General features: G+C 36.8%; 2 protein-coding genes across 5 annotated transcripts in view; one reads left to right on the top strand and one right to left on the bottom strand.

Annotated features, from left to right (window-relative positions):
* Window positions 1-22,587, bottom strand: part of CREG1 (cellular repressor of E1A stimulated genes 1) — a 224,592-nt gene that overhangs the window by 65,381 nt on the left and 136,624 nt on the right. The gene's annotated exons all lie outside the window — the stretch shown is intronic.
* The window catches only part of POU2F1 (POU class 2 homeobox 1), a 168,919-nt gene that overhangs the window by 129,649 nt on the left and 16,683 nt on the right, over window positions 1-22,587 (top strand). For all 4 annotated transcript variants that reach the window (XM_058540146.1, XM_058540144.1, XM_058540145.1 and 1 more), the window contains 8 exons: window positions 734-922; window positions 2,396-2,522; window positions 3,624-3,718; window positions 9,840-10,013; window positions 14,491-14,632; window positions 15,892-16,037; window positions 17,046-17,225; window positions 19,130-19,235. In XM_058540146.1, coding sequence (XP_058396129.1) covers window positions 734-922; window positions 2,396-2,522; window positions 3,624-3,718; window positions 9,840-10,013; window positions 14,491-14,632; window positions 15,892-16,037; window positions 17,046-17,225; window positions 19,130-19,235 — 1,159 coding nt within the window. The remainder of the gene's footprint in view (window positions 1-733; window positions 923-2,395; window positions 2,523-3,623; window positions 3,719-9,839; window positions 10,014-14,490; window positions 14,633-15,891; window positions 16,038-17,045; window positions 17,226-19,129; window positions 19,236-22,587) is intronic.

Here is a 22,587-nt window from a genome sequence, read left to right as displayed (position 1 = left end):
GTTTGAGTTCTCTTTTGAGTGACTAGTGTCTACATAGTCAGAGACACTTGAGGTTCCAGGTTCCTGTGGCTGGAGCTTCTGTTAAACCTGGGCATTAGGATTTATTTGCATATAAAAAGAGCGCTGTCACCACCTGTTTCACAGAGATAATGTCTTGGAAAGGGGATGAAAAGTTGCAGAGACCCAATGCTTTCAATAACAGAAAAGACTGTTGAGGAGGGGGTTGTAGGGAGACTTGGAAAAGAAACAAATGGAGCTCATATTCTTTAGTCATATCTTAGGACATAATGGAAGTGATGGAATATGGCAGGGATTCATGCTAATGGGAAGCAGCTGGGTCTTATCAGTTCTTTCCTGGTCAGATCCAGCCTCCTTGTTCCTCATTCATCTGACTAATCATTTGCTGTTCTCTTGGGTGTAAATTTCTTTTCATATCCTGTCAGCATTGATTCTTTTTTTTCTTGCTTACTAGTTAATTACTTTTTTGCCTGAACCCTAGGGACCTGGACAAGCTTGAATGATTAAGTCCAGAGTGAGGACCGCCATTTTAATTTAAATATTCAGCTAGTGATGGTGCTTGATTACTGATGAGCGTTTTAGCCTCATGCTAACCATGTGAAATTGGGTAGCTAAGGTCTAATACCACTTGAGTTACCTACTTCAAAGCAGTTGCCTTGCGTTAGGGGCCCTTCTCCTTCACCACTTTCCGATTGTTTGTCCTAATTTTGTTTAGCTTACTTTGACGCCAGCCCAGCAGCAGTTACTACTACAGCAGGCACAGGCACAGGCACAGCTGCTCGCTGCTGCAGTGCAGCAGCACTCCGCCAGCCAACAGCACAGCGCTGCTGGGGCCACCATCTCAGCCTCCGCCGCCACGCCCATGACGCAGATCCCCCTGTCTCAGCCCATACAGATAGCACAGGTGAGTGAGTAACTCTCAGAGCTGGGCAGGAAGTGAGGAATAAAATGGCAGGTTTTCTTTAATATTAAATTCACTTTCTGATTGTCAATGTGGGCCCTTAAAGGCCTGAGGAGCTCTAGTTCAGTGAGGTAAGTAAGGTACTTACCTTCCTTACCGATGAACTGGAAATAATACATTTGTTTGCTTATTTGAGTTGATATTATAAACACATAACTGATTATTTGAATAACTGACTGTTTATATTAAGTGACAATTCTTGAATAATTAGCTGGCATATTTCTGAAGCAGGGGATTATGGTATTTATTTTAATTAGCTAATTATGGCAGGCATGGGTTCTTTCATGTGCTCTGCAGTGAATGTTGCCGCCCGTGTGTGAAAGAGACAGCTAGCCATCCCTGTGCTACAGAGTGATTGCCTTTGTGCAGAACTGCACTAGACTGTTGTTTGGTTTCAAGTCTCACATTTTAGGGCAAAGTATCCAGAGATAATAAAGATTTATTTAAGAGGCATAGATAATACTACCAAGGGAGAAAGGTAAATGAAATCTTTTATCTCAAAGGGAGGAAAAAATGGTATAAGTAAGTAGTCATATCAGTAAAATATATGAAGAGTTATTCTGAGTCTAGTGCTAGACACTTTTCTTTACCCCCACCAGAGAAGACTCAGAAATGGACTTAACTGTAGCTAGATTTTGACTAAACATTTAAAAAGTACCAGTTAACTATAAGAGTAAAGCATAGATGTCAGACTAATCTTTATGACTATTATGTACAAACTTTATCCAGGTAATGTTTTTATTTTGGCTACTTGCTTCATCACCAAATAAATATTTTTAGTGCCTAAGCTATGAGACCCTATGTTGACGTTATTCTAGTAAGATAGTATGCGTGAAAGCACACTGAAAATGATAAAACACTAGGCCGATATAAGGTGCTGTTGATATGTTATGGATCAGATATTTATATGGATAGCTATTTTAAAAATCTTTTACACTGATTTCTCAGTTGAATTAGACTGGTGCCAAATTTCATGAATCATTATAGATCTTTTAGTTTATCGGTGTAGATTCAGACATAGCACTCTCAACTTTTTCTTAAGAGAAGAATCAATCAAATATTTAAAAACTCAACATATTTTTTTCTCACTTAATTTTTAAACCTCCTATTGGTCCCTATGTTAAAAAGTACAGCTATAACCATTTGTTCTGAGGGAATTTTAAATAATTATTAAAAATTAGGCTTTGTGTAAATCATAACACATAAGCCCACAAAAATAGGAAGTCCTTACAGCAGCTCCAGGTGTCTTCACACGCTTCGTGGAACACACCCAGGGCACACCCTGTTTGGAAGTATGTAAGAATGTGAAATATTGACTCTCCTTTGGGTGTGACAGAATTCATCATCTGGGAACCTTATGATTAAGCGAGCTTTTATTTCAGAATCTCCAATCCATGTTTGAATTCTAATTTTCAGGATCTGCAACAGCTGCAACAACTTCAGCAGCAGAATCTCAACCTGCAACAGTTTGTGTTGGTGCATCCAACCACCAACTTGCAACCAGCGCAGTTTATCATCTCACAGACGCCCCAGGGCCAGCAGGGTGAGCTCCTCCTTAGAAGTCATTAGGGGTACACCCAGGCTGGCTATTTATGTGGCATACATGTCAACTACTATCATCTTACCCTGAAACTGTACATTAGAACAATGTTTTTTATTAAATTTTATTTAACTTTAAACTCAATATTCATGTTAAGAAAAATATTCTTTTGTCATGTGTACCACGTTATTGAAGGTCGTCCTTCACTGTCCTGCATCTGTTTAATCACTAAGGAGGAACCAAGAGTTTGGCCAAAAGTCTAAACGAACTCCTTCAACATGCTGAACATAAATTGGATAAATTGATTCTAGTGTTTTGATAGTTTTTCATGAGAGCTTATTCAAAGAATGTGGCCTGAGCATAGAAAGTATGTGCTTCTAACAATCATTTTTCTTGTAAAGTTTGAGAAGAGGAGGATGTTATATTAGAAATTGTGTTAATTTTATGAGTTATAAAACACATCTTCAAGGCCTTTTAAATTGGTAAATATTGTTTTGTAATTTCTGTATCAAACAGTAAGTTTCAATCAGGTTTGTAAGGTTGGTTAGTGGAATCAATGTAAGAGAGTATCAGGGTACCAAGGCTTCAGCTCAAGGAACATCAGTGTATCTCTACCGATTCCTCATTATTTCTGTTTGTTAGCCTTTTTTCTTCTTGATCATTCATTCCAAAATCTTTTGTTGTGTAAATACCTATTCTGCTTAAAGGGTAGCCTACTCCTTTCATGAACTAGACAGTTCTCTGGTCCAGCACATACTGGCAGTTTCTAATGGATTCTAGGTTAAGAAGTTGAGGTTTTTGAGTTTCAGGCTGCTTCCATTTAGAATATTGCTTCATTTTCATCCATTCCTTAGTAAAATAAAGAATTGGCCAATCAGAGAGGTCATTCAGGTTACACTCAAGACATATCAGTTTTAGTTTAACGTTCCATATCTTCTTGCCCAAGTTGTATTTAACAAGATTGATTTTTAGGCAAAGACATTACGAGTTTTAAGACCAGTAAGACTATCAGAAGATCAGTTGTAAAGTTTCACTTCACTTTCTTTTGCTGTATGTTCAAAGTAATCCTTAATGTTTCTGACATAACGCTTTTGTATTTTACAGGTCTCCTGCAAGCGCAAAATCTTTTAACGCAACTACCTCAGCAAAGCCAAGCCAACCTCCTACAGTCACAGCCAAGCATCACCCTCACCTCCCAGGTCCGTCTTCCTGGGGGTTGCTTCCTCTTATCCTGTTGTTTTGAGGGACTTTTGGACTTTGTTTAATTAGAAACAAAACCCCCAGAATACCGTAATAAAAATAATCCAAATAGCTTTAGAACTGACCAAAAATTCAAAGCTAGGCTTAACAACTTGATAAAGCAATGCTACCAAGTTGATGTAGTCTTTGAAAATCTTCAACAAGTCCCTACTTTCTTATATGTTCATAAAGCATTACTCTGTTAGTGGCAAGTAATAATGAGTTCTGGCTGTTTGGCTGCCTCCGCTGTAGTTGGCATTAGAGATTACCACTTGAGCTAGAAACCTCGTGCCTGTGGTAGAATCCAGCATTGTCCTTTGCCCTTGCTCAGAAACTGCAAAGAACCTCTGCTCTCTGTGTCTTTTTTCCTCTCAACTCTCAAATGTTGCTTTAGCTGATTTCTACTAGAGTTTAACTATATAAAAAGCACAAGTCTAGGCATGTAGAAGTTTAAGCTTTATACCTAGTTCTGCTTCTTATCTATCTGTGACTTTGAACATATCATTTCACCTCTCTGAACCTCCGTTTTCTCATCTGTAAATTAGGTGATTGAACTGGCTGATCCTGAATCTCCCTTCCAGCCCTGACTCTCTTTGTCTGTAGACATGGAAGTTATCACTGAATACTAACACACTGCCAGATTTGACAAAATTTAACGTCTGTTTATGATTAAAAAAAAAAAAAAAACACGCTTGCAAACCTGGTAAAAGGCATCTACCAAAAAACCCCAACATCTTAAAGACTGAATACTTTCCCCCTGAGCTCAGAAACAAAGCAAGGATGTCCACTGTTACCACTTTTATTCAGCATTGTACTGAAGTTCTTTGGAGTGAAAAAGAAATAAAGAACAAATAGATTAGAAAGGAAGAAGTAAAACTGTTGTAATTGACTGTTTTAATTGGTAGACGACATGATTGTATATGTAGAAAATCCTAAGGAATCTACAAAAAAGCTGCTGGAATTTAATAAGTGAGTTGAGCAAGTATGTAGGATACAAAGTCAATATACAAAAATCTATACACTAACAATGATCATGTGGAAATTGAAATTAAGAAGACCAATATTTACAGTACTTAGGGATAAACTTAACAAAACATTTGTAAGACGTATACATTGAAAACTACAAAATATTGCTATTAAAGACGACCTGAATAAATGGAGAAGATATAGTGTATTTGTGAATCAGAAGACTTAGGTTGTTAAAACGTGAGTTCTCTCCAGATTCAACTGTAGATTCAACACACTCCTGATGAATACCCAGCAGGCTTTTTCTGTAGAAATTTGCATGCTGTTTCTTACATTTATATGGAATTGTAGAGGACATAGAATAGCCAAACAATTTTGAAAAGTAAGAAAGTTGAAGGCCTATCTGATGTCAAGAATTATGATAAAGCTGCAGTAATGAAGACAGTGTGATACTGGCATGTGGATAGAAATGGAACAGAATAGAAGGTTCAATAGACTCACACATACATGGCCAACTGATTTTACACAAAGGTGCCAAAGGATTTCAGTGGGAAAAGGGAAGCCTTTTCAACAAATGGTACTGAAACAACTGGCTATCCATAGGCAAAAAAGTGAACCTTGATCCTTATTTCATACCATATACTAAGATTAATTTGAAATGGGTTGTAGACCTAAACCTATAGGAAAAAACTTAGGGAAAAATCTTTATGTCCTTGGGGTAAAGATTTCTTTTTTTTTTTTTTGTGAGGAAGATCAGCCCTGAGCTAACATCCAATGCCAAACCTCCTCTTTTTTTTGCTGAGGAAGATTGGCCTTGGGCTAACATCCGTGCCCATCTTCCTCTACTTTATATGGGACGTTGCCACAGCATGGCTTGACACGTGGTGCATTGGCGCACGCCCAGGATCCAAACGTGCGAACCCTGGGCCGCTGAAGTGGAGCGCGTGCACTTAACCGCTGCACCACCGGGCTGGCCCCTAAAGATTTCTTAAATGGGACACAAAAGTGCTACCATAAAAGGAAAAACTGATAAATATAATTTTTTAAAAATTGAAAACTTCAGGCTGGCCCTGTGGCTTAGCAGGTAAGGGCGCATGCTCCGCTACTGGCGGCCCGGGTGCGCACCAACACACGCTTCTCCGGCCATGCTGAGGCTGCGTCCCACGTATAGCAACTAGAAGGATGTGCAACTATGACGTACAACTATCTACTGGGGCTTTGGGGGAAAAAAAGGAGGAGGATTGGCAATAGATGTTAGCTCAGAGCCAGTCATCCTCAGCAAAAAAAGAGGAAGATTAGCATGGATGTTAGCTCAGGACTGATCTTCCTCACAAAAAAAAAAAAAATTTGAAAACTTCCGTTAAAAGAATAAAAAGAAAAGCCACAGATTGGAAGAAAATATTCTTAAAACTTGTATCTGATAAAAGACTTGTATCCAGAATATATAAAGAACTCACACAACTCAATAATAAGGTAACCTGATTTTTTTAAAAGGGAGGGATATGCAAAATATTTGAAGTTACTTCACCAAAGAAGGTATGTGAATGCCCAGTAAGCATATGAAAAGATGCTCAAAATCATTAGTCATCAGGGAAATGCAAATGAAATATCACTAAAAGACTATGACAATACCAAGCGTTCATGAGAATATAAAGCAATTAGAGCTCTCATACATTGCTAGTGGAGTTGCAAAATAGTACAGACACTTTGGAAGACAGTTTGGCAGTTTCTTATAAAGTTAAATGTACGTGTACCATAGGACCTAGCAATTCTACTCCTAGTAATGAAAGCATATGTCCACACAAAGACCTCTGTATCAGTGTTCACAGCAGTTTTATTCATGATCACCCCAAACTGCAAACAACCTAAATGTCCAGCAGCTGGTAAATAGATAACATAAACTTGGGCATATCCATAAGATGGAACACTACTCAGCAAAAGAAAGAAATGGACTTCTGATAGATGCAACAAACATATATGAATTTCAAAAGCATTATGCTAAGTGAAAGAAGCCACATATAAAAGACTATATACTATATGGTTCAATTAATATAGCATTTTATTTTATTTTATTTTTGTGTGTGTGTGTGTGTGTGTGTGTAGATCAGCCCTGAGCTAACATCCATGCCAGTCCTCTTTTTGCTGAGGAAGACTGGCCCTGGGCTAACAACTGTGCCCATCTTCCTCCACTTTATATGGGACGCCACCACAGCGTGGCTTGACAAGTGGTGCTTCAGTGCGCACCCTGGATCTAAACCCAGGCCGCCAGCAGCGGAACGCACGCACTTAACCTCTACGCCACGGGGCCAGCCCCAGTATAGCATGTTAGAGCAGATAAAACTGTAGGGGGGCTGGCCCCGTGGCGTAGTGGTTAAGTTCGCATGCTCTGCTTCAGCGGCCCAGAGTTCGTGGGTTCGGATCTCCGGTGCAGACCTACACACTGCTCATCAAGCCTTCTGTGGTGGCATCCCGCTATAAAAAATAGAGGAAGGTTGGCACAGATGTTAGCTTAGCGACAGTGTTCCTCAAGCAAGAAAAGGAAGATTGGCAATGGATGTTAGCTCAGGGCCAATCCTCACCAAAAAAAAAAAAAACTATAGGTACAGAAATTATATCAGTGGTTGCCATGGGCTGGGGGCTAGGGGTAGGGATTGACTGCAAAGGGCACAAAGGAATGGTTGCAGGTAATGGAAATGTTCTGTGTCTTAATTGTGGTAATAGTTATCTGACTCTGTACAGTTGTCAAAACATATCAAACTGTACACTTGTAAATGGTGCATTTAATTGTGAATATGCCAAATATAAAAATAAGATTGGAGTTTTGGAGAAATCCTATACCAGCCGTTCCTCCCTGGCTTTCATGCTCTGCACACAGTGACAGGGCTATTGTAGCTTCATCCTGACTCCTGCTCACTGAATTCAACTCTACTATTTCTAGGTCTGGCCCAGTCCAGCCTGAGGTTTCTGGAGTTGGGGTAACTTATCTGTAACCACCCCACCTAAAGGTACCCAAGCTATTTTTAGTCCTTTATTATTTGAGAACAGGGCTACTTCAAGCCTGGAGATGAAGTAACAATCTGATAGTTGAGACTCACCTCTACCTATCAACCAGTTTCACTGGGAAGTGTACAGCCTCATAGGATTCTAATGTGGTTGGTGCTGTTTTTGGCTCCTCCAGAATGGTCAGGTTAAAAATTACTCAGTGTCAACATGTCATAGAGATGAACATTATTGTCTTCCTTGAAACAGAATGATAGAGAAGAGCTTACCCTAATTGTAGGCCTGTGTAATGCCTATTTTATAGTTTTGTGGGCCGGTTAGCTCAGTTGGAGAGAGCATATTACTAATGAGGTCCAAGTTAGGGGTATATGACCCATTTAATTTATGAGAGAAAAGCTCATAGCCATAGACTTCATCTCTAATCCTAGACTATAACCCTTCACCTGGGCTACTGTTCATGGGAAGGGTCAACTGACCAATTATGATGCAGAGTCAGGGCAGCACCTCCTACTAGGGGATTCTCAGAAGGGTAGGTTCTACTCAGGGCTTGTGAGTAAAACAGAGTAGCTTTGTGTTTTTGTAATAGGGAAATTTAATATTTTCTTTTTTGAAAAAAGAAAGGTTATACACTCATGTCCCCAGGTAAACTTCAGACGGATTTAAATAATTAAATATTTAAAAATACATAGAAGCAGCTAATAAAATATTGGAAGGAATTTTATCCGAGTTAGAAATAAGTGAAAACTTGCTCAGATTTGAAGCAACAGAAGATATTAGAAAGGAGGAAAAAAAAAATTTTACCCAAATGATAATTTAAAACTTATGTATACTGAAAAGTAAAAGGAAAAAAAGCAGATTGTGGAGAGCACTGCACAGTGAGAACCAGTATTACGATGCGTATCCAAAGCCGTGACGTTGTGTGTGGTGTTTGGTTACAGAAGATCCTTTGTTGGTTTGTCTCAAAGAACTAATTGCAAAGGTGGAAAAAATAAATAAATGCACAAAGTTTTCATCTTGGTATTACCCATGTTAGTGAAAACATAAATGAAAAAGTGTCTAGCAATGAAGAAATCGTTAAATAAATTATGATACTGTTGCCTCAGTCAGCCTTTGGAAATGATAATTATGAAGACTGAAACACCATAGAAAAAAAGTTGAGACATAATGTTAAATGAGAAAAGCAGAAAGTAAAATTATGTATACCTTGATTAGAGTTAAAATTAAAAGTGTAAATCCAAAGGAGAGAGGAAACTTCTAGAGGTGATGGAAGAGTTTAGGGCATTGTCTATAGTGACAGTATATATTCATGGGTGTATACTTATCTTCAAACTCATCGAGATGTATACATTAAATATGTATAGCTGTTTTATATGTCAGTTAAAAAGGTTACTGCTTTGGTTTGTGCCTTAAGGTCCCTTCCAATGTCTTAATCACATTATAAAAATTACTCTGATCTGTGGGAGGCATGCCTTTTATTGAAGATTTGAAAACAACTTACACTTTTTGAGAGAAATATTTACAGGTTAAATAAATTTAGTGCAACAAATTAAAAACAGGATAAAGAAAAAAATGTAGATCTGTGGAAGAAAACTTGAACAAATACACAAAAATGAAGCTATTAAGTTTTTTAAACTGTAGGTGACTTACCCCTTAAAATAGTTGTAATAGTCTTATGATATTTTTATAAAATTGTGTCACAAGTTGGAGATATGATAGTGATAAACAAGACATATATGGTCCCTGCTGTTTTGAATCTTATAGTTTGTGGTATATTTATCAAATAAATTTTTTAAATGCAGTCTAATTTATTAAAAGGCATTAGATATGTATACTCAGAACATTTAAAAACCCAAATATAATAGGTTTCATTTTTGTGTATTCAAGTTTTTTCCATAGACTTACGTGTTTAGCCTTAGCTATAATTATAGTATACATAATTTCACACTCTGCTTTTCTCACTGAACCTTATGTTGTGCCTTCTACAACGTTAACGTGGTCTTCATAGTTCTCCATGAATATAGCTGTTTCCTTAAGTTGTTTACTTGCAGCACGTTCCAGTTGTAAACTTAAGTATTCTTTTGTGTTTGTTCATGTGTGGCTGTCCTTCTCTAACAGCCAGCAACCCCCACACGCACAATTGCAGCAACCCCGATTCAGACACTTCCACAGAGCCAGTCAACACCAAAGCGAATCGACACCCCCAGCTTGGAGGAGCCCAGTGACCTTGAGGAGCTTGAGCAGTTTGCCAAGACCTTCAAACAAAGACGAATCAAACTTGGATTCACTCAGGTAGGATGAACCTACCCTTAGCTTAGTGTTCCCTCCCTGGCTGGGCCCAGATAACTTGCTTTACATGTCCAAAGAGGCTTCTAAGGAACTATGTATTGCTCCGCTTTGTTGTTGTTTAGTTTTAGACTGTAACTTTTTATTGGTCCTATCTTCCATTTGTAAGTGTAGACTATTATCGTATATATTCAGTTATAAATTTATGATTTAATGTTAGGTTAAAACCGTTCAAGTTTTTTTCAGAACAAAGGCTTCTGAAGCTATAATTATACCACTAAATGCTGAGACTTAAAAAGATGAGATTGGGGGATAATATAACTATTGTGAGGGTTTGTTATTTGAAGAACATCTGATTCTAGACCTTAGTGCTATATATTTAAGATTGAGAGAGAAAAGAAGATTATAGGATCTTTTATAGTAGCTGAAAGGGGAAAAGTTTGAAAGACTTGTTCAAAAATAGGGGATTTTTTTGAGAAGGGGACAGTCAGTGGACACACACACACACACACACACACACACACACACACACACACAGAGTAAGCCCAAACTGAAACTTGTTAATTAAATAAGAATCTGTTGAAGATGAAAATCCAAATTAATCTAAATCCAAATTAGTTTTTTTAATGTCACTGAGCAGATGGCTTTTAAAGTGGAATAAGTTTAATGGTTTAAACAGGCATCTGGGTATATAGCATTTCTTTTCCAAACACTGCCACTGACTCTGATTAACATGTCACAAATAATACTTTTAAAGCAGGAAAATAATTAAACTGAATGAAATTTATGTAAAATGATATAAGACCATTAGGTGAAAAAAAATTATTGAAGTATAGATTAGATTGGGTGTTTTTATGGAATCAGGAGAAATCTGATGTTTTCTTTCCAGAGAATATAGTTACTGTTTGAAATGTAAGCCACCACTTAAATACTCTCCAGATTATTCTGGGTTGTGAGGACAGTAATGCAGTATCTGCTCTGGTAAATCAAAAACAGGCATGATGTCCCTGTGTGTTTCTAAGAACAGACTTTTATTCCTTACATTTCTTTGGTAATTTATTTTTGCCCAAAGAAACTAATTATATATTAGGAACATAAAATGATCGTTACAGTAGATATAATTTTAAACCAAATGCAGGTAGATTTATGAAGAATTTCAGTTGTGAAGAAACAAATTGCAATTCAGAAAGATTTTAGTGCTTTCGGAGCATCTAAACAATATGGCTTGTTTTTAAGAAGAAAGCTAAAGATACAACTAGATTGATAGGGGTAAATTAATAAGCTTAAGTACCAGGTTGGCGTCTTTAGCCGTGCTTCAGCTTTTAGGCGATTAGCACAGCATATTATTAGGTTCCCTAGGAGATCGTTGCCTCAGTGATATGCCAAGGATGTTAAGGCTTTTAAAAATCTTGAACTTTTACCCAAATAGCGGTTTGCCTTTCTGTGGCATCTGACCCAACATATTGCCAGTGTTTGTTTCTCTTTCTCTTTTATGTATAAAGGAGCTTCCCTGTGGTTTGGTGTTCTGCTTTATGGTTTTATCCTCTTATTTGGCACGACTGTTGCTTATTTTTCGAAATGACTTTGACATAGCAGTGGCAACATTTCAGAAAATTTACTGCGTAGATTAAAGCACATATAACCGGTGCAGGATGAGAAAATCAGCCTTTTTTTATAAGTCATGTACCTCAATTGTAGTTATTCAGAGGTTGCTTTTTATCCAGTTTATTTATGTGCGTGCACACACACACACACAGGGAAAGTTAGACATTCAGGTTATTAGTTGAAACAAACAAAAAAAATCCCTATTCTCTGAGTAAATGTACGTTATTAGATGTTTTAAACAGTAGTTATTTTCTAATTATCTGAATAGTTATTAAAGGAGTCCTATAGATGTCATTACATAATTAGAAGGCATGCCATAGTATAACACTTTTCCTCCCATGTGGTGCATTCATTATTTCCTGTTCCCATTCTTCATTCCTTTTTTCCTTTTGCTCTTTTAGAAAATGTCAAAGGGATGTAATATCCTTCAGGTTATGTCTGAGTCAACTGCTTACAACGTTTGCTTTTGTGCGGGAGAACCCAGGATGGTTTAGTGAGTTACAAAAGCACTAAACCAAGTGTATATCAAATTAATGAAAATTAGTATAGTTACTGAGGGACCTGTTGCTTTTTATTCATTTAAGTAATTTAAAGATGAAGTAAAATTGTGTTGTAAATCTCAGTTAAGTATATTTGTTGTTTATTGCCATAGCTTTAGTTAGTTGATGGTATAGCTTTATTTGCAGCTACCAACTTCAGACTTTGTTTCTTATTCTTATTATGATGTGATTTTTAATAGGTATTTTATTTTTTGTTTGCTTGTCTATATTCTTAATTTTCATAGAAAGATACTACAGAAGTTTGTGAAAAATTCTTAGCAAATTATGCAGATACAATATCAGAAAACATTTATTGCCATCCTAACTGCTACAGCAGGTCTTAGACTCAAAGAATTGCAAGGCTCAGTTGGCCCCAGTTTTCCAGAAAGCTATAATGTAAACAAATAAAGTGACCAAGACATGAATATATGTGACAAAGCATGTTTAGTGCATGACATACAGTGGGCAGTTAGTGAATATTTGTTGATTGAATGAAGATTTAATAACTGTATAGAGATACCAATATAGATAAGCCTGTATCTATAGATATATTTTTATATAGATATAATGGGTAGCATTTATGCCTCTCTCACACTGTCCTGGTTCTTTCAGTTTTACTATAATTGGAAGGAAATCAATAAGCAGTCTACTCTGTTGTGGTTAGAGATAGTATATTCAGAGCTGTCAGTAAAACTTTCTGTAATGATGGGAATGTTCTGTGTTTGTGCTGCCCAGTACAACAGCCACTACCCACATGGCTGTTGAGCACTTGAAAGGTAGGTAGTGGTGCTGAGGAACTGAGTTTTTCATTTATTTAATTTCAATGAATTTAAACTTAAATAGTCACACAAGGCGGGTGGCTACCCCATGGGAAGGCATAGGACATAGATCAGTTGAAGTTCAGGTATTCTCTATGCACCATTTTATCTTATAGTTTCAATATTTCTCCTCTGTTAAACTTTTTGTTAGAAGTTGCTCACCAGGGCTGGCCCCGTGGTTTAGTGGTTAAGTGTGCGCGCTCTGCTGCTGGCAGCCCGGGTTCGGATCCCGGGCGCGCACCGACACACCGCTTCTCCGGCCATGCTGAGGCCGCGTCCCACATACAGCAACTAGAAGGATGTGCAGCTATGATATACAACTATCTACTGGGGCTTTGGGGGAAAAAATAAATAAATAAATAAAATTATTAAAAAAAAAAAAAAAGAAGTTGCTCACCAGTAAGAAAATGGAGTTTAAAAAATTATTCTTTCCTTTCCTTGACTACCACCTAATGCAGGTGCTAATAAACAATGTTGTATCCAAAAGATGGATTGTAGGGGGGAAATCAAAGGACTGGGATGATCCCAATTCAAAGTAAGTGTTACCAGGATAGTTGGGAGTTACTATCTCAAAAGAGAGTTAGCTCTGTAGTACTTTCGACTAGAAATGTTGCCTTTCTGCCTTGTCACTAAACTAATTGAAATGACAGGGTGAATCATTTAAACTCCATGAGGTTCTATTACCTGTACATAAAATAACTATGAAGATATGGCTTTTTCCAGCTTTAACAAGAGAGATTCAGCTGGAAGAAAAGCTCTGTATACATTTCAAAGGTTCTAGGCTTATAGAGAAGGACATCTTTTGTAATATATTCAGGGGATCATTGTTCTATTGCTCTAAGGTTACCAAGTTTCCAGTGCCCATGAAGGTTTGACTAAATGGGTCAAACCTCTCTACTGTGAATTTCTGTGTCTATAATGGTTACAAAAGTAGTCTTTTAGAATACCTGTTTTTTGTAACCAACTTTGAAATCCAAACTAAGGGTGGAAAATAGATTTTTTCACTGCTTCCAGAAATACTTTAAGGGAAAATAAAAGAACAAGACATCATTTCTAAATTTTAAAGTGATTTATGGGAAGTTTGGTTAGTTGAGAAATACCTGAGGTTATCTAAACAGTTAATCTATTAACTCTGTGAGTGATACAGGTAAATTTAAAGATTACTTAAAGCACTTTGGTTATATCAATTAAGAGCTTGTTAGAATAGCAGCACTGTCTTTTGAGACTTAGTAGAAATATTTGATATCTTGATTATTATATAAGGTAGCAAGAAGAGATTCAAAATGGAGAGAATGTGGGACAGTTCTGAATGTTGTCAAGGCCTGACTCACAGAGTCCTCACTGGAATACTGTGTTCTACCTAAGGATGGATGTTTTTGTGGGACCCAGTAAATGGAATGATTGTTGATTCTTTGTCTAGAGCAGTCATTGGAGCAGCACCCTAGAGTGAAGACTGTAAATGTTAGTGAGACAAATCTCTATTCTTTTCCTCTCCCCTTCCTGCTCTGTATTGTTGTACAGGGCGATGTTGGGCTCGCGATGGGTAAACTGTATGGAAATGACTTCAGCCAAACTACCATCTCTCGCTTTGAAGCCTTGAACCTCAGCTTTAAGAACATGTGCAAGTTAAAGCCACTTTTGGAGAAGTGGCTAAATGATGCAGGTAGGTGAATATGTAAGAAATCTCCTCGTTGTCCATTGGAATTTTACAGGGGGGATTGTTGTATAAATTGGGGTTTATATTTCTTATTGCATTATTGGTACCGTAGAACCTTGATGCTCACTAATGTTGGGAGGGTCAATATAAATGATGGCTACATAAATCGGAGATCTAATTCATTTAAATAGTAATTACAATGTACACAATCAGCAATAATTTTTAGCCTTGGAATGTTTTTTCTATTTGAGCCCAGGTTAGGGACATTTGAAAGAAGAGGATAAGAAGGCCTATGTATTTAGGTAAACTTCAAAAACAACTTTATTGGTTTTTCTTCGATGAATTATCATAAATTTGTTCCTGATAATATTTCTGCTTTTGTTATTAAGAATGACCACATATTTCATACATAAAAAGTTGAGTTGCTAGTTTTAACTTATGTGTTTTGTGCTGAGGTTTCCTTTGGGAAAATTTGGATTTGGGATCACAGAATCATAGACTGTGAGAGCTGTAAGGAACCACAGAGATCCCCTAAACTATGGCTTTCATTGTAGATGTGCACAAAAATCAGGTATTGGGAAAAGACAAACCTGTAACACCCACTCTTGGACAGTCTGATTCCATAGCTCTGGGTGAGGCCTCGGCATCTGTAATCTTACTGAGTCCATAGGTGAGAACCACTGGTCTGCTCCCTCCATCTCATTTTACAGGGAGTGGAAGGAAGCTCAGAGAGGTCTGTGCCGTGCCCAGGGTCATTAAACTATTACATGACAAAACCTTGTTTAAACTTGAAAGAAGTGTTTCATTGTTTGTTTGGTTTTGGGGGGATTTTTACCCTAAATTATACTGATAAAATGAGAGGTCATTTACAAGATAAATTTTAGACATTCAGTAATTTCCAAGAAGCTTTCTTCCTTTGATCCCTAAGAGCAAATAAATAAACAAAAGCAAAATGTAAGAACAGAACTCAGGAGAAGTAGAGCTGAGTTTAAGGGTAGGAATAGTAAACTTCTGCTTTCTCAGAAACAGAAATCAAAAAGTAATGGTGACAATATAGTTGACCATCCTGAGACAAAGAACACCAGTAAGAGCAGTAGAAAGATCCATGGCAGTGAACAATATTTTAGTGGAGGTTATGAAACCTTTTCATACTTGATTGTAGCTTAAAATATTTTGGTCAGTTTTGTTATTGTTGGTAATATATGTATTATATGTGTGAATTGTGCTCAGCTAATTTGATTTCTGTGTTTCCTTCTTTCATACAGAGAACCTCTCATCTGATTCGGCTCTCTCCAGCCCAAGTGCCCTGAATTCTCCAGGGCAGGGAATTGAGGGCTTGAACCGTAGGAGGAAGAAACGCACCAGCATAGAGACCAACATCCGTGTGGCCTTAGAGAAGAGTTTCCTGGAGGTTCGTGAGGTTTTTACTTCTCATGTACATGGGATTGTCTGTGTAGTACTAATGTTAGACGCTGTAGATGATAAAAGATGGACTTGTCAGCTTCAGCCCTTATGGATGCTTATAACATAGTAGAGATAATAAGACAAAGTAAGTTACTGAACATAGGAAATGGAAGCAGACTGCTTCTCTGGAGAGACCAGGAGGACCAGGCTCACATCCATGTGAGCATTCAGTGTAAGAGAGGTAGCAGCTGCTGTAGGATACAGAGGCATCCACAGACAGGGAGAGGTGGGAGGAAAGCACTTCCAGCCAAGGAAATGCACGAGCAAAGGCATCCAGGGAGAAAAACTGTGAGGGGAATCGGGAAACACAAGTTGTTTGGTTTGGCTAAGTTCACTGTACGCCTAGAATAGTAGTGTGGGACTAGAACACTACAGACCTTGAATGTGAGACTATGGAGTTAAGTTAATTCAACAGATATTTGGCAATTTTTTTTTTTGTACCAGGGAATATCAAAGCTTTCAACAAAATTTTGACTTATCTAATTCAGAAAAGGCTTGAGCACAGTGGAAGGAGCACTGAATCAGGAGTCCTTATCAGCTCTACCACTTATTAACTGTGTGATTGGTCAAGTTACTTGATTTCTTAATAAAGTCCCTTTATCTGAGAAATACCTACCTTTCCTGTCCCACAGGCTTATTACCTGTCTCACATGGTCCAAACGAGATCATGTGCATGAAGCACTGAGAAAACTCTTAAATTCCTACTAATATATAAAGATTAATAGCCCTTAAAATGAAAAAAAAAATCCAAGAATAATTTATTCTAAGTTAATATGAGTAAATGTAATAAATATATGTTCATTAGAATGTTTTTTGTTAAAAGTGGGCCAGAATGGTCATATGTATTACAATTTCATTCTCTGACTTGTCCCTCTCCATTTGTCTATTTATATAATGACATGGTTATGCCAGTAGTTCAAAAAGTTATTCCAGAAGATGATTTTTTCCCCTTTAGAATCAAAAGCCTACCTCGGAAGAGATCACCATGATTGCTGATCAGCTCAATATGGAAAAGGAGGTGATTCGTGTTTGGTTTTGTAACCGCCGCCAGAAAGAAAAAAGAATCAACCCACCAAGCAGCGGTGGGACCAGCAGCTCACCTATCAAAGCAATTTTCCCCAGCCCAACCTCACTGGTAAGGATAAAAATAGGGGAATGCAAGTTCAAGAGCTAATTTTTACAATTTTACAAATGACCTATTACATCAATTTATTTCATAATAGTTAGGAGTTTATTGTATATATATTCATGTTGAATAAATGTATATACAGTCATGCACCACTTAACGACTGGGGTACGTTCTGAGAAATGCATCGTTAGGCAATTTTGTTGCTATGTGAGCATCATAGAGTGTACTTACACAAACTTGGATGGTATAGCCTACTACACACCTAGGCTATATGGTACTAATCTTATGGGAGCACCGTCATATATGCAGTCCATCATTGACCAAAACATTATGCAGCACATAACTGTAAATTTATGTTTTAAATGTTACCAAAGTAATTACATCTCACGCTGTTAACCCAAGAACTTATTGATTTTTTTTTGGTTCTTTTTGGGTTTTTTGTGAGGAAGATTAGCCCTGAGCTAACATCTGTTGCCAATCCTCCTCTTTTTGCTGAGGAAGATTGGCCCTGGGCTAACATCTGTGCCCATCTTCCTCTGCTTTATATGTGAGATGCCTACCACAGCATGGCTTGATAAGTGGTGCATAGGTCTGCGCCTGAGATCCAAACCCACGAACCCGGGGCCGCTGAAGTAGATCGTGCTAACTTAACCACTACGCCACCGGGCCGGCCCTTGATGTTTTTGTTTAAGAGAACAATTTTAATTCTTTTCTGTTTCTTTGCAGTTCCATTATTCTCTTCTCTGGTGTAGTTTATTAGGTTACTCTGTAACCGTGGGAATAAATTTGCTGATTTCAGTTACCTAAAAAAATCTTTAGTTGCTTTTTATTCATGTTGGGTCCTAAAGCCTGATGTATAAAACTTACATGACTAAGTGACAGTAAATTCTTAGATAACCTTTAGCCCTGAGCGTGTATTAAAATGATCATCTCAGATCTTCACTCTCAGACACGTGGGCCTTGCACTGATAACCTCATTGAGTAATTTCTGCTGTTTGCATTAGAATAGTATTTCTAGACTGAAGGAACATACAGTGGTCCTGTGACTCCCTTGATCTTTAGGATGATTGTAAATGTGACTCCACATTTCCAACCAGCATTCCAAAGATGGGAGGATTGTTGAGTTTGCATTTCTGATCCTTTCTTATTAATTTGTTTTTATTTTATTTGAGTATCATTCTATACTGGGATGTTTTTCAAACTAAAGTCATCATCAAGAGCACATACTAGTTTGTTAAATGATGACTGTTAAATGGTGGGGCTTTCGTCATAAAGTTCATGAGATAGTTATGAAAATGATAGTCATTAGATACAGTTTTGTTTTATGTAGGTGACTTTTGTGTTTTGGATTTATTTGTACTAGAAGGAAGACAGTATTTTTTACAAAACTGTAGACATATTTTATTTCAAACAGAAACTGTCAGTTTTTGAAAAATTTGCTTCATATTATTTCCTTAATTATCTCATTAAAAACAAAAACAAGACAGTCTTGCTATCACATAGTCAAAAATAAAAGCAGTACAAGAACTCCTGATTCCCTGATCCTGTTAAATAGTTTTCTTGTTTAGATTAAGTTGATGATTAGTATGTTTCTTACTGACTTAGAGTATATCTGACCCAACATTATTGAAATTTAGCAGTTTTTTTATTATTTCTTTCTTAAACCTGAGCAAAGCCATTGTATCAGTGAAAAACCATCTTCTAATAGCAACCTTTCAGCATATGCCAATTTTCTCAATTCCAAGAACAGAGAATGATTATAAAATCATTTCCTCTTAGGCCCTTTTGTTTTAATTCTATTGTATTTGGAATTTAAAAATTTTTATAGGCAAAATAAGTCTATAATATGGACTTAAATCTTTAAGTTTTGATTTTTAAATGTTTTGCATATTTTCATTTCTGACCTCTAGGTGGCAACCACGCCAAGCCTTGTGACGAGCAGTGCAGCAACTACCCTCACCGTCAATCCAGTCCTCCCTCTAACCAGCGCCACCGTAACCAATCTCTCTGTTACAGGTAAGCAGCAGCCAGGCTGGGCAGCTCTTAGGCATTTAAATGGTAGGCCCATGATAGGTTTCTATAAAAAATCTGCCATTAAATTGTGAATTAGAGCTCTAACTAAAGATAAAGTTATATATGAAAACCTGAACTCCAAAAAAATCAGGCATAATTAATTTTGTCAGAAAGAGTACTTTTACATAAAGGTGTTCTTATCTTTTTTGTTCTTTCTCACATTAGTCTATCTACTATATTGCTCCCAGAGTTATCTTTCAAAAACACCAACTTTTTTTGAACTCCTCTCCTTAAAAACTTTCAATAGCTGCAGCTTTTTACATTCAGGAGAACATCCAAATTCATCATCAATTCAAAGAAGATGATTTCCAGCCTGGACCTTATCTTCCACTAGTCTTTTCTCCATCCCATCCTCATCAAACAGGAGAACTCCAGCTGTACTTCTGTAAACATCTGCATTACGCTACACTTCTTTCCGATAGCGATGAAACTACTTCAGCTTAGATAATAATTCTTCTTGGAAACATTCTTTAGCTTCCCCAGGAAACTATTCATTTCCACCTGCCTGTATTATAAATGATTCTATTTTTACACTTCTGTCTTTCCCAATAGACTTTGCACTTCTCAAAAGATCTAAATGTTCTTTTTGAAATTTCAGTGCCTGGCTTAGTGCTTGACACAGTCACTATAAAATGAATAAATATTTTTTTTTCCTTTGGCCTTCTTTAAATAACACATTTCCCAAATACATTTAAAATAATTTAGCATTGTCATCAGAAGTGTCTTAGTGATGCATAATGCATAAGGCTTTCTGTAATTATTCACCAGGTTGATTATGTGCTAGTAAATCATTGGATGGATTTATGATATTTCACAATCAAGCTTGAATTTAACCTAGAGTTAGAGAATTTAATTTTCTTCTTCAAACACTTTTTTGGCTCTGTGACCTAACCATGGTATAAAAATTAAATAAATGGCTTCATATAGTTATTAAATTTCTAAGTTATTAGAAAATCTCATAATTTTGTTTGTTTATTTACAACAGTACTTCTTGACGTCTTTTGGGTCTTGGACATCTTTGAAAATTTGATGAAAGCTATAAGCTTTTCCCCTCATGAAATAGACATACCTACAATTTTTAGTAAAATATGAGGAGGTTCATAACAACCCCCCATCAGTCCCCACCTCACCAAGGCCATTTGTGGGTGCCTTAGGAGCCTACAGATTCCAAATTAGGAACCTCTGTTTGAGAGTGTGTGATGTTCAGCACTTCAGCTTGATAAGCAAACTGTTGGTGATGGGTTGCTATTGTGTTGGGCACCAGGAACTTGAAATTCCTGCCTTTGGGCAACTTACTGTCTACTCTGACTGCCATCATCCGATAAATTACGAACTGAACTTACCTTCCCAACAAATTTTAAGCATATTATGTTAGGTCTAAAGATCTTTTGCAGAGTTTTTGCAAAAGTTTTGCATCTTTTGCAAAAAGTTTTCTAATAGTTCAGACATTAAGAACAAACAAGTAGCTTTGCAGATTTCCTAAAATGTGGCAAAAGTCTGAAATGGAAGATAATTTTAAGGAGATATACATACTCAAAACTAGCTAAAAATTTTTTTATCAGTTTTTGATGATCCTAACTGACCAATCACATTTTCTTAAACTCAATTACTCAGCCTTCTATGTAGATTTCATTATGACTATTTTCTGAAATATTGGTAACTTTTTATAGAATGCAGGTTTTCTTTAATTTATTAAAAAATTTAACATTATAAGAAATTCAAATAGGAAAAACACAATCACAATGAGTACTATTTTTATTTTTCCTTCAAATCTTTTTATATGTAAATATATGTACAATCTTACAGTATTTACAGTGTCCTGCTTTTTTTTACTTAACATCTCACAATAAGTATCTTTCCCTGTTGTTATAGTTTTTACATTTCTACTTTTGACTTGCCCATATTATACTGAATGGTTGTACTATAATTTCGTTAACATGTCCCTGTGGTACCATCATGGTTAAGTTCTACCTGGGGTGACCAACTTTTCCAGTTTGAGCCCTGCGAATCTTGCATCCCAGGAAACCCCCAGTCTCAAAGCCACATAACTGGTCTTGCTTGTTCCCTATTGTATCCCTCGTGTCTAGCACACCACCTAGAATGTAAGATACCCAGTAATGAATTATTAAATAAATGAAGTTTTCACTGTTATAAATAACGCTGTGATGAACACCTTTGTACATATAGCTTTTTCTTAAAGTTTTTATTTTGACATAATTTAGACTTACAGAAAAGTTGCAAGAATTGTACAAAGAAATCCTAAATCTCTTCCCTCAGATTTTCCAAATGTTAAAATCTTACTGTATTTGCTTTCTTCTTTTTCTCTTTCTGTGTGTATATGTGATTTTTTTCCTGAACTGTTTTAAGAGCAAGTGGCAGACGTGCCCCTTTACCCCTAAACACTTCACGGTGTATTTTCTGAAAAAACAAGCAATTACCGTATGTAACCAGAGTGCATTTATCAAAAATCAGGAAATTAATATTGACTCAATACTAATATCTTATAAACAATTCACATCCAGATTTTGCCAATTGTACCAATAATATCCCTTATAGCAAAAAAAAAAAAATCTAGGATGCTGCATTGCATTCAGTTGTTGTGTCTCTTTGATCTCATTTAATTTGGGACAATTTGAGTCTTTGTTTTTATGACATTGATATTTTTGAAGAATATAGCTATTTTGTAGACTGTCCCTTAATTTGGGTTTATTTGATGTTTCCTCGTGACTGGATTCAGATTATGCAGTGTTGGCAGGAATATCTCAGAAGTGATGTTGAGACCTCCTTCCTGCATGATATGGAGACTGTGCTGTTGATCAGTCCCACCATTGGTGATATGAACTTTGATACTTTTATTAAGTTGGTCTCTGCGAAGTTTTTACTGTGTAGTTACTTTACTCTTTACAGTTAGTAAGTATCTTATGGAGAGTTTCAGACTGTACGGATATCCTCTTGTTCTTCAAACCTTTACCCACTAGTGTCCCTTGATGATTTTTGCCTAGATCTATTATTGTTATGATTCTCAAATAATTCCATCATTTCTTCTACATTTATTAGTTGGCTTTCAACTGTAAGGATGAACTTTTCCTTTTACCCTATTTACCTTTATCAGTATGGACTCAGACGTTCTTTCTGTATTCAGGTTAGAATCCTATCATTTTTTCTTTTTTTTTTTTGCAGGGAAAGATTCGCCCTGAGCTAACATCTGTTGCCAATGTTCCTCTCTTCCCCCGCACCTTTTTTTTTCTCTCTCCAAAGCCGCAGTACATAGCTGTATATTCTAGTTGTAGGTCCT

This window comes from Diceros bicornis, chromosome 4 (assembly GCF_020826845.1).
Source record: "Diceros bicornis minor isolate mBicDic1 chromosome 4, mDicBic1.mat.cur, whole genome shotgun sequence".
Classification (NCBI taxonomy): Eukaryota; Metazoa; Chordata; class Mammalia; order Perissodactyla; family Rhinocerotidae; genus Diceros; species Diceros bicornis.
This window is presented reverse-complemented; position numbering and strand designations above follow the sequence as displayed.